General features: G+C 31.4%; 1 protein-coding gene across 1 annotated transcript; it reads right to left on the bottom strand.

The window, feature by feature from the left end:
* Window positions 1-594: 594 nt before the first annotated feature.
* On the bottom strand, window positions 595-15,819 carry LOC148629389 (peptidyl-prolyl cis-trans isomerase E-like). Its single transcript, XM_088550138.1, has 12 exons — window positions 15,714-15,819; window positions 13,900-13,998; window positions 12,000-12,043; window positions 11,154-11,180; window positions 10,567-10,648; window positions 8,574-8,671; window positions 8,049-8,172; window positions 4,735-4,814; window positions 3,470-3,575; window positions 1,782-1,857; window positions 1,284-1,350; window positions 595-974 (listed from the first exon to the last, which is right to left on the bottom strand). Exons 1-12 carry the CDS (start codon window positions 15,748-15,750, stop codon window positions 906-908), a joined length of 909 nt encoding a protein of 302 aa, XP_088406264.1. The 5' UTR covers window positions 15,751-15,819; the 3' UTR covers window positions 595-905.
* Window positions 15,820-15,936: the final 117 nt, after the last annotated feature.

Raw genomic sequence — 15,936 nt, 5'->3', positions numbered from 1 at the left:
TATTTGCAACAAAATTTTGAAAGAAAATTATGTTTTGGGCAAGAAAAACAATGTTTTTCATTCAAAGCGGACTACATTCTGGCAACTTCAACACAATGTAACATTTTTGAAATCACAACAGAAAGTTATATTTAGTTAGCGACTGTATATCTTTTGTAAAAATGTGTATGGTCTATGAATTTTGACTACTCAAATAAAACAATTGCAGTATAAAAGACCTTATTGTTGTAAACAAAGTTTTAAAATGCTTATTTTTGTTTTCAGTTCTTTTGTCCACAATTCCTAAATGGTAAGGTGCAACAGCCCCAGAATCAACTCCAACCTTTCTTATGAAGAGGTTGAAACCTAAGGCAGATTTCAGAAAAGTCATTTATTTCATTGTCACTCAAGTTAATGCATGAAATTAAAGGCATGCAGATAAAATTGAAAATAACATACCATCATACAACTTATTTTTCTCAGTCTGATAGGTAGTTCATCAGTTTATTAGGAGACTCAGTAGCGAATCCTTCAATTAATTTAACAGTCAAAATGCCAAATTGTAATATGCAAATTTTGCTGATACTTTGACTTATAATAAACTGGAAACTAAAATCACAGAAGGATTTTAATACAGTAAAAACTATAAGAAGATTTCATAGACTACCGTAATTGGTAATTCAAACTAGATGTTAATCTGTCACACTAGCCACTTTCATACATATTTATAGTTTTTTAAGAATATGTATATCTACAATGAAAGTAACTATTGCACACAAATTCCATGAGACCATTCTCTTTCATATCTCAATATGCCACATATGCTAGGAAACTGTATGGATACATTTTGTCTCTGTTGACATACACAAGTAAGCCTCAAGGTTGCATTATATTATTCAGCTTGATTAGCACGTTGTTATAAATAGTTACACCAATTCTCCACAGTTTCCTACTTTCACTTTCCGTGATGTACTTCCTCCTTTACTGCCACATGCCTTAAATAGAATAATTCCCTAGAGCAGCACGGCATATGAGTATAAACATAATTAGAGAATGTTTATGAGGTAATCTCAGAAATTTAATTTAGATTTAATTTTACATTGGTCTACTTGGTACATACATAACAAAGTTGAGATATTTATGAAAAAAACTTTTCAGACTAAATATTGTTCAAATAGAAAGGAAATATTCAAATAAAAGTATCACACAGTTTAGAATAGTTATCAAATATCACTTGTTTGAGTTGGGAGTTAATTTCTAATACACAGAGGTAAATGATACCTTATTACAATAATGAAACTCACCTCCATTTTCCTGACTACATCCATCCCTTGTATAACTTTACCAAATACTACATGCTTTCCATCCAACCTATAAATTAAAAATCTGAGTTACACCATCCAAATCAAAAGACACAAGAGAGGATCTGAAGAACTCTATATAGTCCTTACAATGTATTTATTCGCTATGACATGTTGTGACAAAAAAAGTGTCAAAATTTACCCACCTAAAAAAATGAATAATATTAACTGAGCTTCTAGGGACTCATTTTAGTTACATGACATGAACTTTTGGAAATACGATGGGTTGCTCATATACTTTTGTTTCTTTGTAAGTTTATGTTCTTTGTTGTGTGTGTTTGTTTTCCCTATCGTTGGATCATATTCTTTTGATTTTACTTAAATCTTGCTTCCCATGATTACTCTTATTTAAACATTCAAGTCATTTAGATTCAAATCAAACATCATTTTTGTTTTTAAAAAAATTATTCATGAATCTTTTTCCCATTTTTAGAAACCTACCAGTCTGTTTTTTCTGTACATATGAAAAACTGTGAACCATTGGTATTAGGACCAGAGTTAGCCATTGATAATGTACCTACAACAGATTAAAAACAAAATGTTATCCATATGTGCATGTTGGATGTCTTTGAAAGAAATCCAGGTAATGGGATGATTTAATTTCAGGTTTTCCTTTATTCTACGATATCCATTTATGTATTCAATCAAATTTCATTACTGTTGTGTCATGTTAATATTACAAGTAATTTATTACAATTACCAGTATTTTCTTTCAGTGGGATCTGAGACACCATTTCTCAATATTTGCCCAAGTTTATCATTGTTTAACTTTAAACATTTCTTTTACAATAGGCTGTCACTTATCATTAAGGAATTAGTGTAGGGTATATACTTTTTCAGTAGATGAAGAAACCCCAAACTTATGATTCATATCAATAGGATTTATTAAGTGTGTACCATGTGTACTGAAATCATATCTGATAAACTCCTAAGTATTACAGTCACGCCTTTTAATTTAATAAACAAGTTAACCAGCAAAATTTGTTCATGACTAAGTCACTTCCCGGTCACATGGTAGTTTCACTGGACTACCAGGTATAAGAAGATAGACAAAACATTTTATTAAATAACAAAAAAAAACGCATTTAATATGACTAGAACTAAATTATTGTCATAAATAGCTGTACAGACATAAGCCATATAAAAGTTATTAAAGTTCAATGTTCATGATAATAATGCATTACATTTATTTTTATACATCACATCTACCCACAAAGAACTTGGATAAAACACTATGAAGTCAGTTTCATATCTTGAACTACTCTTAGATTCTCATCTAATACCAATATGACTAAAACTAAATTGTTTTCTGTCTTAAAATAACTGTACAGACATAAGCCCTATAAGAGATAATGTCCAATGCTCTTGATAATAGTGTATTATATTTATGAGTGTTGTTTAACTTACTGAGACAAAATCAAAAAAGAAAACCTAGAGAATATAAGGGATAGAACATGTCTGTAATTTTGAAAACCAATTTCACATTAAGCTAAATAAAGAAGCTTCTGATACTTGTAATACAATTCTTGTGAGAATAAAGGAATTTAATATTTTTACCAGTTGTTTAGTAAGTATGGTTTAGTAGTAATCTTTGTAAGAATCATGCAAATTCTGTAAAATGTGATGCACCTCAAAAAAGGCAATATATTTTTATTTTTGATATTAAGTTGATTTATGGGTCTATATTATGAAATGTGTAATTATTAATTCGAATCTGCCTGCTCTTAGGATATAATCAACATTGAAAATCTAATATATTCTATTGTATTTGAGTGTCATTTACAGAGTTATCTCCCTTAATTTTGAAATCTACAGTGCATTCTATATAATTTTTATCTCCTAAGAGCACGGGTTATATGCAAAACTGACTGTTCATTACTGTTTACAATGGCAATTCAAACAAAATATCAAAAATAAAAATATGTAGGCTTTTCACCCATGAATCACATTTTGCATGACTCTTAGCTGGAGTACTACTTAAGTTGCCAACTACGACTTATTGTTTTGACTCTGTTTCTTATTATTGACTTGCTTTTATGTCTCAGTCTTCCAACAATTGCATAAGAATGTATGGGTAAAAATGATGAACTGCCAATTAACCCTATATGATAGTAATAAATGACACTTACCAGGAGCTGTATGTTTCAATATAAAATTCTCATCTTCAAACTTCTTCCCATATATAGATTTACCACCAGTACCATTATGGTTTGTAAAGTCCCCACCCTGACACATCTGTTTATTAGTAAAGGATTTATCAAATATTGTATTGCAGAAAAAGCATTCTTTTGCTACTTCTACGAGATATTGGAAGAGTTAGTCCTCTCTATCTTAGAGTAGTTTCTCCATTTAACTTCTATCTTAGAGTAGTTTCTCCATTTAACTTCTATCTTAGAGTAGTTTCGCCATATGAAATCTCAGAAACTTGAAAATGAAAGACCAGAGAAAACTAAGAGTCATCTCTAAAGTGATAAAAATTTTTGTGAAAATCAAGTACTTTTCTAAATCTTTATTTTACATGTATTATAAATTTATAAAAGCAGAATAGCAGTAATTTAGATTTTTGTTAACCAGTTGTCATCATAACCAACATTCAACATTTTGTATAACTGTCAAAAGGTAAATTTTGCTATTTTCAAAAGTCTAGAAACCATCTATTTTAGCATAATATTTTCATTCTTTTTTAATTTGGCCTCAATTTTTTTTAACAATACAATTTCTTATATAAAGATGCAGTAACAATTTCGTAGGCTGGGTTATTTTGGCAGGTGTAAGATTTTGCAATTCTGAAACAAAAGGTACACAATGTATATGAACAATTTTGGAACTTGTAATTTCGTTGTGCACAAACTACAAAAGCCAAAAGTAAATATTTGTGGAATTTATTTTGGCAATTTTACAGACTGCTAAAATACACCAAAATTAGCACCCTGCAAAAATTACCAGCTTTAGTGTATCAAAATAGGGTATAATTAAGTATTTGAAATTTAAAAAAAAATGATTTTTTTGCAGATTTACATCTTATGCCATTTAAACATCAAAGAGTAGAAAAATGCATTAATAATTGGGTGTATGCTTCAAACCTCAACAGGTCACAAATATGTAAAATTTATAAAATATTTGATTTGCACATAAATACTTTCCATGGAAACAGAAAAACTGATAATAATACAGAATGAAATTAAATAAATTTGCTGCTGACTTAAGGAACATGTTTTCTTCTAAATAATAGCTGTTATTTTTCTGGTGTTTACATGCCAAGATGACTTCCATTTTTTTTAAATGAAGCATTTTTTGACATGAGGTACAAAGACTTTACAATGTTATATGCAAAAACCTTAACGTCTGCTAAAGTCTTAATACTGTTCCTATAAACAAATTGTATTAAGGATACAAATTGTGGTATAATTCTATGGAAGTAAGATCCTTTATATCCAAAGCCTTTCTCATGAGTACATAGACACCTGAAGTTCTCTGAAAAAAAAATACATTGAATTATTAGTATATTGTTTCCTGAAGTTAAAAAATCTTTCCATTTTGCAATTCAAATATCAGTAACGATAATATTCATGAAAACCTGTTTTTTTTTTCGTTATGTTAATAGTTAAAGAACAGCTATGCGTTGGATTTAGCACATAATTTGTTTATTCCCTTTTATTTATTTAAGAACACAGTTTTTGATATGTACATGGATAGCAAGACTGATTGCCGAGCACAGAATGATACGATAATACCACCCAAGTGGTTGCATCCTGAACAGTAAGGGCAAATGTGGACACAATATTCGTCTTTGACACACTTAAGCAATGGGAATTACAGTTCATTATGGACCCATCAACTGGTTTCAACACAATATAGCACAAATTTTAAATTAAATTAAACATTTTCCAAATCCTACCAAAAATAAAAAGTCGATTTTTTTAGGTGTGGCCCCTTTGACTTCTTATAACTCAAAAGCTGTAAAGTATCTCAAATCTGATTGAAAAACACAGACAGAGATTTTCATAAGGAATTCAAATAAAAATATCTTGAAATAGGACCAAAAATAAACATGACGCTCTCAAAGAACCTGAATCGCTCACCTGGCAAACTGTGCCCTATTAACTAAGTAAGTAAAGGTATCATGCTTTGTTACAAAAAATTGCTGCAAGAGAGCATATATTGATGAATGCTGTAAGTTTAATTGAGTATCTAAGACACTGTAAAATGTTGGAAATGCTTTCAAAGTGTTTTGAGAATCTCTAAAAAAAATTTTGGCATGGGTCCCCCTATGCCCCGTTATTCCACCAGGTCTGAGGGGTCATTACCCGAGTATACATTTGCTGAAAAAGAACATAAAATGAAGTTCAATCACGGCTATACAATATTTTCATCATCACCATTCAACTCAGGAAACCATGTATACTGTAAAAACCAAATAACGTTGAAATCAAAGCAAGTATAAAATTAAGAAAATGGCTGCCATCAAACCATCATCATGGATCACTGAAGAAACCAAAAATCATTGGAATCCGAGCAACTGGTGAAAATGGTTGCCTAAAAAATTTAATACTACCAGTCAACTCAAAATATCATGTTTATCTAATGGGTAGCTTTCATCTTCATTATTCTTCTATAGTTGAGAAAAAATAGCAAAAAAAGCATTTTGCCCCTTATGTACTATTTTTAGAAATAACAGCTATGTTTTTCTACCGATGAAACTTTTTAAATGATCAAATTTTAAGAGAAGGATACCCTAAAAAACAATTCTGCCAACTTTCATTTACTATTGTGGCATGGTTTCAGAGAAGAAGATTTTCAAAGTTGTACACATGAAAAATGACAAAAAAAGATGTTTCAGGAGCCATAACTCCTAATTTTGGCAACAAATCATTTTGAAAACTACAGCTTTGAAATTAAAGTGAATTCAAGTGACATACCAGTTTGTCTGTCTTCTGATGGTGGACAATACTACCCTCCATCAGAATTTTGCTGAACTGAACGATTTTTGAGTTATTTGCAAAAAAAAAATGTATTTTGACCCCTAAGTTCTATTATTGCTCATTTGCTTTCGTTACTTTGTATGTATGATTTTAGTTACTTTATGTTCTTTGTGTCTGTTTTCCATGTCTGGTCTTTGTCCTTGAATTACATTCTTTTGATTACTGCTACAACCTTGATTCCCTTGATTACTCTTTCTATTATTAGTAACAGGGACCATGTTTTTCAATGTTTCGTAAATATTAAATAATCAGTTTCTGCAGAATACCATAAGAAACGATCTTACCAAATTTCATTTGATTCTGAATAGCAGTTTCAGAAAAGAAGATTTTTTAATAAAAACATAAAAAATAGCCAAAAGTTTTGAAAAAGGGCAATAACTCAAACTTCAGTAGACAGATTGTCACGTAAAGCAACACAAATGTAGCTCTAATAATGCTAAACACTTTTATTCAAAATTTGGCTTTATATTACAGTTTTGAATAGATATGCGAAAAAAAACTGCTGTCTGACCCCTATTATTAGTAACAGTAGCCACGGTTTTAGCAGATAAAAAACCGAAGGGTAACAATTGTGCAGACTAGCCTTAGAAAAGTTCATGCCAAGTTTCATCCATATCCATTCAGAAGTTTGAGGGTATCACCCCTTTTTTTGTACTTGGGATTTTGGTCATTTTTAGAGTGTACTTTAGACTTAGGCAAACAAGTCCATGTACCTAACATTCCAAAACAGCCATACTTTGAACTTCAAATTTCATGGAATTTAGACAGTACCAAAAGATAAAATTGTACTTGGGATTTCACTCAAAACATGGAGTGTACTTTGGACTTGAAGGAGAATGATGCCCCTAGTTCCAGAGAAGATGTTTGAAAAATTGTTAGTGGATGACAACAATCGACCCCAAGTTATGGCAATAAAAAGTGAATTTTTTGGGGTATGGTCTCTTTGACCCCTTAAAACACAAAAACTGTAAGAGATATCTGAAATCTGATTAAGAACACAGGCAGATTTTCATAAGGAATCCAATTTAAAATTTGTTCTTGAAATTGGGCCAAAAATACAAAAGTCTTGGGGGTGGCCTAATTTTGTACCCCTTTAACAGTTAAGAATAAGCCTACCCCTGTAAAAAAATCAAAACAGAATATCAAAAGGAACAGACTGCAATCTAAACCATAAAAATAAGATCAACAAATAGCTTTTTCTATTATTTCCAACCTATTTTTCCCCTTTTAGCCCCTTCCCTTTTACAAAAGGGGTGGGGCAAAAACTTCTAAATAATATATGGCCCTCAACCATGTCCCTGGGAACATTTTTGTAAATAAACTAAGGTTAATGGACGCCAACAAAAACGATGATGCTGCCACCACCTACGACATGATGTTACCATTATACAACCAAATAAAAAAATTGTGTTTGTACAAAAATGGAATCATATACCCATTTGTATTCATCATTAAAAATAAAGGTAAGAAAGTAAATGTATTAATTAATGAGCTGGCAGCAAGTAATACACAAATGTAGTTAACTTCAGGGAATACAGTTGGTCTTCCTTTGATTAAATGACAATTACCTGATTAACTTCCATAGGCATTTAACTGGACAAGTTAAAAAATAAAAACTTCGATCAAACTAAGATTAAATTATTTATGAAATGATTGAAAGAAGATCATTTAATGGTCATTCAATCAAGGGAAGGAAGTTAACATCATTTTCCACTGTAATTCTGACCTGCTGTGACAGGAACAACATCTGCTCTAAGCTCCATGGCTATTCTACCTGCATCTTTATTATCTATAGATATATCAAAGAAAACCTGTGGATTCCCTTTACTTCTCTTGACTGGTGTAGCACCCTGTAATAAACTCTACAGATAACTGAGTGCAAAAACAAATGTGAAAATGGCAGATATTTTTAAAGAAACATTCATAACAAATCATATGTCAAGGACAAAAATTATTCTTCCACAGGCACATTCTATATGGTGCATAACCTTCCTATAGAGTTCATCAAAATCTATCAAGAGGTTAGGAAGAGTTGCTTGAAGAAGGTGTATGGACCTACAAACAGACAGGACAAAAAATGGACAAATATACATTGTGGTTCCAATATACCAATCTGTGTGAGTATAAAAATGTAATGCAAGTTTTCATTTTTGTACAATTTTCTACCAAAATCTTGCCCCATGTGCACAAAAATATTAGTTCAAATTATAAGATTTCAGCACTTAATGTGTTTATTAGTGTCAAAACTCACTGTATTCACATCTTCAGATGGACGCTTGGTTCCTTTTTCCTCAGATTTTTCTAAAGTTTTCCCAGCATGCTCTTGTAACCAAGTATCATCAGACCACACTGCAACAAAATACATGTTGAACAACCAAAACGTGAAATGTCATGCAGCATTATGACATACAAAGTAATTTAAAGCTGTATTAGCTGCCAAATTTGTTTAGTTTCGATTCTACTGAATTTTGCTGATTCAATGAAGTAAGTTTGTAGTAATGCTATTGAAGCAATTAATGTTGATAATACACAATATTGTGAAAACAACGTATTTTTATTTTTCGCCATTACTGTTGAAGATTGTGGACAGGACATTCACCAGGGTTAAAAACACTTTAACCTTGGGAAAAAAATAACAATAACGGATACACAGGTAAGCATGTGTCTTGTTTTCATTTTATTTCAGCTATTTCATGATTAGTTTTCAAATAAATAATGATCATATTTGAGCTGCATTATATAACAATACGTAAATTTCCAAAGAATCCTTACGTTATATTCGAACTTTTTTCTTTTAAAGCTGGAGTCCATTAGTCTTCCTTGTTATTGAATAACCACTTTTGCTTTGCAATCTGGTTTGTTATTAAAGAAGTGACCCTTACAGCACATGCACGGATAAAGGTCACCAGAAGTCACATGCATACGATCTTATCTCGGTCTTGCGAGACAATAAATATATAGACACCTATTTTATGTATTTAATGCATTTTATTTGTGGATATCGAATGAAGTTATACAGGAAAAGTACAATTTAGTAGAAATAATTCAAAGTTAAGGCATATTTCAACAGAAACAAAAATTTACGAAAATGACAGCTAATGCAGCTTTAAGAAATTCTGAAAATTAAAATCAAATTTGAATAAATTTAATTTTTCAAGTGCATCATAACTCTCATTCCAAAGTATACATCTTTGGTTTATTCTTTTACACTAAAAAAAACTGTATAAGAATTCAACAGAGTGCTATATAAGCAATAAGATCTCGTCAAACCAAGAAAAAAATATTTCTGGTAACAGTTCCCCTACTTACTATATTTTTCTGCCTACCCTTGCACATTGCATTTATTTTTTTAATGAAATGCCACTAAGCCTTGATTTTATTGTTGAGCACTATCAAAGTCAAGAAATCCTCCCATTAGTGTCTATATAAAATGATTTTTAAAAATAAAATGGTTTCAGCTATCTACCTATCAAATTTTTCATCCAATGTAAACTTAAACAGACATTATAAGTTATAAGCTCCCAGCTGACCATCTATGGTTATTTAGACTGTCAGTAGATTCTGTTGGAGGGTGAGGTGTTAGCCAATCCTTCCAACAGATCTACTGCCTCTCTAAATAATTATGGACAGTTGGGAGCTTTTTTTGTACAATTTTGCTTATCCACATTGTATATTATTAAGTTTTTTTTTTAATCATTCGGTGGTTAGTAGGTTAAATCTATTTTCGTCTTAGCATCCAAGTCAAATTATTAAAATGTACACACTGGTCGGTGGCATGATTGAACTATTTTTGTCATGACATTCAGGTCAACTTGTTTGAAAGTGCACACTTAGTATGCATTGTTTTGATAATAAGCTATATATTAGTCTCAACTTCATTGTTAAATTATTCAATAATAAAGTGATTCTGCAACTATTGTTATCACTAGTGGATGGAATTTCCTTTTATGGTAATTTGTATACTGTTCATTCATATATTTTCATCAATGGCGAAGGGATTTTTCTATATATAATCTTTATTTGCATATCGCTGCTTCAATTATTTGGACAAACTGTTTTATCCAATCATGAGTGGTCAACACAACGCAAAATTGTACAAATTTATTTTCTTGGCCACATTTGTTTTTAATTACCTTTGGCAAAGTGGGTAATATTAATAGTGAATCATAAATCCAGTTTACTAAACTGACAATAAAAAATACAATAATATTTTAATTATGTAAGAAAACAGGGGTATGTCTCACCTGCTTTAGCATGTCCTTCTTTGATTTTCATTGCTTTGCCAATATTAACTCTGATAGTTCTTCCAAATAGTTCTGAATCATTCTGCATAGTAAAAATAATGTAATTGAGCCAATTGGTTTTCAGTTACAATAAGGTAATTTTGAAAATAAGAAAAGTATTACACAGCAAAAAGTGCTTGCATAAGAATCATAGCTAACGCTGCATATGATTTAAACATGAATTAAATTAATTACACAAGCAATATCTTACATTACTTCAGAATGAGATGTAAATGTGTAAACTATCATGTGATTTATGTGATTAACATACAAGGTAATCATATGAATGAACCGATGTGACGCTATTTCCTGGGTATTAATATTTCTGGAAAGGTTTTTTTCCCTGATCTTTATTCTTTTGAATTAAACATTAATTAAAAAATATTGATCTGAGACTTGTGAGAGTAAACCTAACCTAGACTACTGTTTGACAAAAAAATGTACTAAGTCTATTGCATTAAAAATGCTTTTCTTATACACAAGATTGTGTTTAGAGAATCAATAGCCAGAAAGTTTCATATATTTACATAAAATGATTCAAAACATACCAAATTATCAATTGCTGCAGCTGCATCCTGCAAAATTAAGATAAAACATGTCCATAAACTGAAAGATACTTAGTCCCAAATTCAAAACCCACATAATTTGTCTCCCCTTAAAAACTCTACTCTTCACAATGTTGATACAAGATAATTTCAGATGGTATAAATCGATGTGAAGCTACATTAAAATCATTCCAATCATTAAATAGTACATGTGACTTTAACTCATAAACATAATGTAACTTAATGTAATTCACACCAAGCTGTTCTTCAAAACCCAACATTTAACTTAAGACTTAGCCAAATAAAAAAATATGTGGCATTCAAGTCATCCAACAGACCCTAGACATTTTTTCCAAAATGAAAAAAAAGTAATTAAAAAAACTACCAACCCTAACCCCTTTGGGTAATCTGGACTCAGTATTTACAATAGTAAACAATAATGGCTAGGCACTTGCTTCCAGCTGTGGCCACAAGACAACTGAATGCTGAAAATTTACAGCCTGTTGATGTTCCATTCCTGTTTATGATGATTGTCTAGTGATCATTTGTTGTAATTAAAGTTTCCAATGAACACCTTGGCATTCATCTTGCAGGATTTTGTGACATTTCCAGCCAATCTCAATATTTATTTAAAAAATGAAATAAAACAAATAAAATTTTCCAATCTACCGATCCTATTTTATTTAAAGAGGTGACCAGACAGAAGCATATTTTTTTCATTTGACCTTAACTACATTTTTGGAAAATGATAAATTTTATGAAATTTTCATTCATATTAAAGTCATGTATTGCCACCTTGTTATTTCACAAGAAAAATTTAAAAGTGAAGATTATAAATCCAATTCTTACCTCTGCAAGTTCAAATTCTATAAATGCAAAACCTCTATGTTTTTCTACAAAGAGAGAGAGAGTGTTTTATTCAATCAAACAAAATGCATCATAAATTTGTCAGACTGTATATGGACAATAACACTGACTTGACACTCAACTTAAAATTGATACATGGGGAAGGCTTAGACCTATGGGAAAATGTAATGTTGAACTGACCAGCTTCAAGCAAAATTCACAAAAAAAGTTTTTGTTCAAGTCAGTGTGTTATTGTTTTAAGCTAGAAACAAGAGGCTCCCAGGAGCCTGAATCACTCACCTGGTTAAATTTTTGCCTTTCAAGGGCAATAACTCTAACAAGATGTTGTCTGACAATTTTGATTCCATGAAGAATTTGCTAGGACTTATCATGAGGATCGTTTCATCAATTGAAAGTTTCATTCTATCCATTTTAGTTTTCAAAATATTGACTGAAAACCGCTAAAAAACGAAATTTTTTGCCTTTCACAGGCAATAACTCTAATATGGAGTCGTCTGACAACTTTGATACCTGGAGACTTTTGTAGGCCTTATAATAAGAATCATTTGAGCAATTAAAAGTTTCATTTTATCTATCATAGTTTTCAAGATATAGGCTGAAAACTGTAAAAAATCATTTTTCACCTCTCAAGGGCAATAACCCTTACATGGAGTCATCTGACAACTTTGATCCCTGAAGACTTTTGTAGGCATTTTAATAAAGATATTCCAGCAATTGAAAGATATTGGCCAAACCTAACGGTTTTGGAGATATATGCAAAAAACTACTGTACGATCCCTGTTCCTTTTTCAGTAAAGGCGGCCATGTTATTTAACTGATCAAAAATTCAAACAAACATTTTGTTAAGGATAACCTAAAAAACAAAAATACCAACTTTCATTGAATTCTGTATAGTAGGTTCTGAGGAGAAGATTTTTGAAAGGAATAACATCAAAAACAGCAAAACCCATCCAAAAAGGGCAATAACTCCAACATGGGTCAATAGATTTTCATCAAAATTTGCCCACAGATAGATCTCACCATGCTGAATACTTTTACCCCACTCACAATTTGGCTAACCTAATGGTTTCGGAGATATATATGCAAAAATCTGCTGTCTGACCCTTATGTTCTATTTTTAGTAATGGCGGTCATGTTTTTTAACCGATCAAAAATCCTAATGGTCATTTTGTGCAGGATAGTCCAAGGAATAATCATTATAAATTTCACGCAAATCTATTTAGTAGTTTCAGAAGAGAAGATGTTTGAAGAAATTGTTAACAATGACGACGTCGACGACAACGCCAAGTGATGGCAATAGCTAACCTGATTCAAAGCAACAACAACCTGAAAATTTCAAAACAATTAAATTCTGTGACATCACAACTGAATGTAATATTAGTAACAGTATATTCAGTCAGCAGCAGAAAGATAAATTAACTGATAGGACTCCTTTTACAAACAGACAACCTTAATTTGACAAAAGGAAAATAATGAATCTATCCCCAAACCCTCTATACTACATGTAAATGTTTCAATAGGATTTGTTTATCAAATGTGTTGCCTTAAGTCTGAGATTTATTCTTTGGTGTCAGCAATGTATATGCAACATCAAATTTTTGTTATGTAAACTTTACAAATTAAAATGTTTAAAGTTCTTGGAAGAATTAGATTCTAGATAAAAAAAAAATATGTCTGTTTCCTGCTACCCTATCTACTCTATTTTTTTTGTGCCTACCCTAAACATTTTATGGCTTCCTTGGTTCGAGCACCATTAAAGATTGTTTCCCCATTAACTCAATGTAAAATTGTTTGGAAAAATAAAAAAATTCCCTACCTTCCTACCCTATTTTTTTCGTGCTGGTAGCAGAAGACAAGACTATCATTTTTTTTTTTGCCTTACCAGTCTCATAATCTAAAGGAATGTTGATGTCAGTAATGTCGCCAAATGGAATAAAGGCAGAATGGAGGGTTTTCTCATCTACTTCTTCAGCCAAACCTCCTTAAAACAGATCAGAAAACAAATGGAAAAAAACAAATTTAAATTGTTACCATCTACACTGTATTTGATAAAAAAGAAAATTCATGAGATATGATCAGAACAAGGAACAGATAATTTTTCAGACAGACAAAACACCATAAAGAACAAAAAAACACAGACAGTAAAGAAATACAGACTTCACAAAAAAATTGAAGTATGGATGGCAAGTTCCCCAAACGAAGCCTAAATATGAGGAAAATAACAACCAAGCACATACATCTGCATTTATTTTTTACATATACTGTGAAAGTACTATTGTTTGTGTGGTACCAATTTTTATGCTTTTTGTGGGAAGGTCAAACCACGAAATTTGGTTCCCAACAAATGGTAGATTCCCATTGATGTGTACACCGAAAATTTCAAAACCACAAATTCAAGAATCCACGAACTTGTGTTTCTTCCCTGATCCACAAAAGTTGGTATCCATGAATTTCACTTTCACAGTATTTAAAAAAAGAAATTTTAACTCTTGAGCAGGGGGTAACCCAGCAAGGGGAAGATAAATAAATTGTGCAACATCAAAATATTACAACAGTACATTTACATGTAAAAGTTGGACCAAACAGCTCCAAAACTATTGAATTCATACCAGGCGCAGATCCAAGGATGGGCATGCCAAGCATACCCAACCCCCCTAAAATTGTGAGAGAAAAAATTTGGGCATTTAATCTTGACTTTTCACAAATACTATCTCTAAAAAATGTAAGGACTTGCTTCGCTTGGCATTTAATAGGGTGTGTCAGTCTCGTCATGTGACCCCGCGATTTCATGAGAATGGGTCCTAGTCTACCATTCAAAAACATAGTGATTTTTCAGTTAGGGAGCGTTGAGTTCAGTGTTAAGGGCAAAAAACTTACTGTATAAAAAATACCAATAAAAATGACTAATAACTATTTCTACATGATAAATGAAGTAAGAAAATACATAAACTAGAAGATTTTGCATTATTATACAGCGTTTCGAGTACCCGGGAAGTAAACAATAAAATAAAGTTCAGTGTCCGGTTTTCAATACGCTCTACATCGGAAATTCCGGTAAAGAAAATGAAACTAGAACGAGACTTACATACCCTATTCTATTGACACTGCCCCTAACCTGAAATTCTGGATCCCCAGTGTTGAAATTAGGGTCATATGGGTCAAAAGGTAATAATGAAACCTAAAACTGCACGTAAACAAATACAAATATAAATACCTTTATCAGCTTCATATATAAAATTAAATATAACCAATAGACTGGTATATGACACTGAATTTTATACAAAATAACTATTGGAGGGGACAGATCAACTTGGGAATATAAAAACCAGGGGACAGATCTATTGAGGACAGAACGACTTGGGGATGGAAAAGTATGAGGATGGATAGACCTGTGCCCAATATGAACCATGTAAGTTCAGGCAGAACTGACTGTCCCATAGGTTATTCAAACATAAATTATACAGTATATTTTTAATACATGTTGCCAAATTATCAATAATATAAAATAATCAACATAAATTGCCATACTTAAAATTGACGTACAGCCAAATCATATCGGAGCATAAACCGATTCTGCATGGGCACTCTTTAGACGGGAAGAATCTGCTCGTTCTGTAAAATAAGGAACTTCTATTGTGCAATTTACTATACTAACAACAGAAATAAAGTTTAGTTCATAATATGATTAAAACTTACCAACATAAACCATACGTTTCGAATTCGTACCAGACATGACCACTACAATAAGCAAAAAGGGAATCCTCACTGCAGGGGAAAGAAACAATGAAATAAGTTGTGTTCTTTGTATTTCATGTCTATGGACTTTCGAATTCATGAAAATGAATGAACAATGATATTTATATTCATTTTTTCATTCAAAAGTGTTTATTAAAATATGAAAAAAGTACTTTTCATAAGC

The sequence above is a fragment of the Perna viridis genome, chromosome 1 (assembly GCF_037379345.1).
Source record: "Perna viridis isolate PV_CMFRI_1.1 ecotype Kerala chromosome 1, ASM3737934v1, whole genome shotgun sequence".
Lineage (NCBI taxonomy): Eukaryota > Metazoa > Mollusca > Bivalvia > Mytilida > Mytilidae > Perna > Perna viridis.
Note: the sequence above shows the minus strand (reverse complement) of the source record. Positions and strands in the feature narration are given on the sequence as shown.

What these genes read in the sequence shown, in the direction of transcription:
- LOC148629389 (XM_088550138.1), bottom strand. Translation starts at nt 15,750, where the DNA reads ATGTCTGGTACGAATTCGAAACGTATGGTTTATGTTG. An exon ending in CATCTGAAGATGTGAATACA is followed by an intron (nt 8,173 to 8,573) that starts GTGAGTTTTGAC and finishes AGTTTATTACAG; the next exon opens with GGTGCTACACCAGTCAAGAG. An exon ending in TGTTGTTCCTGTCACAGCAG is followed by an intron (nt 4,815 to 8,048) that starts GTCAGAATTACA and finishes TTTTTTTTTCAG; the next exon opens with AGAACTTCAGGTGTCTATGT.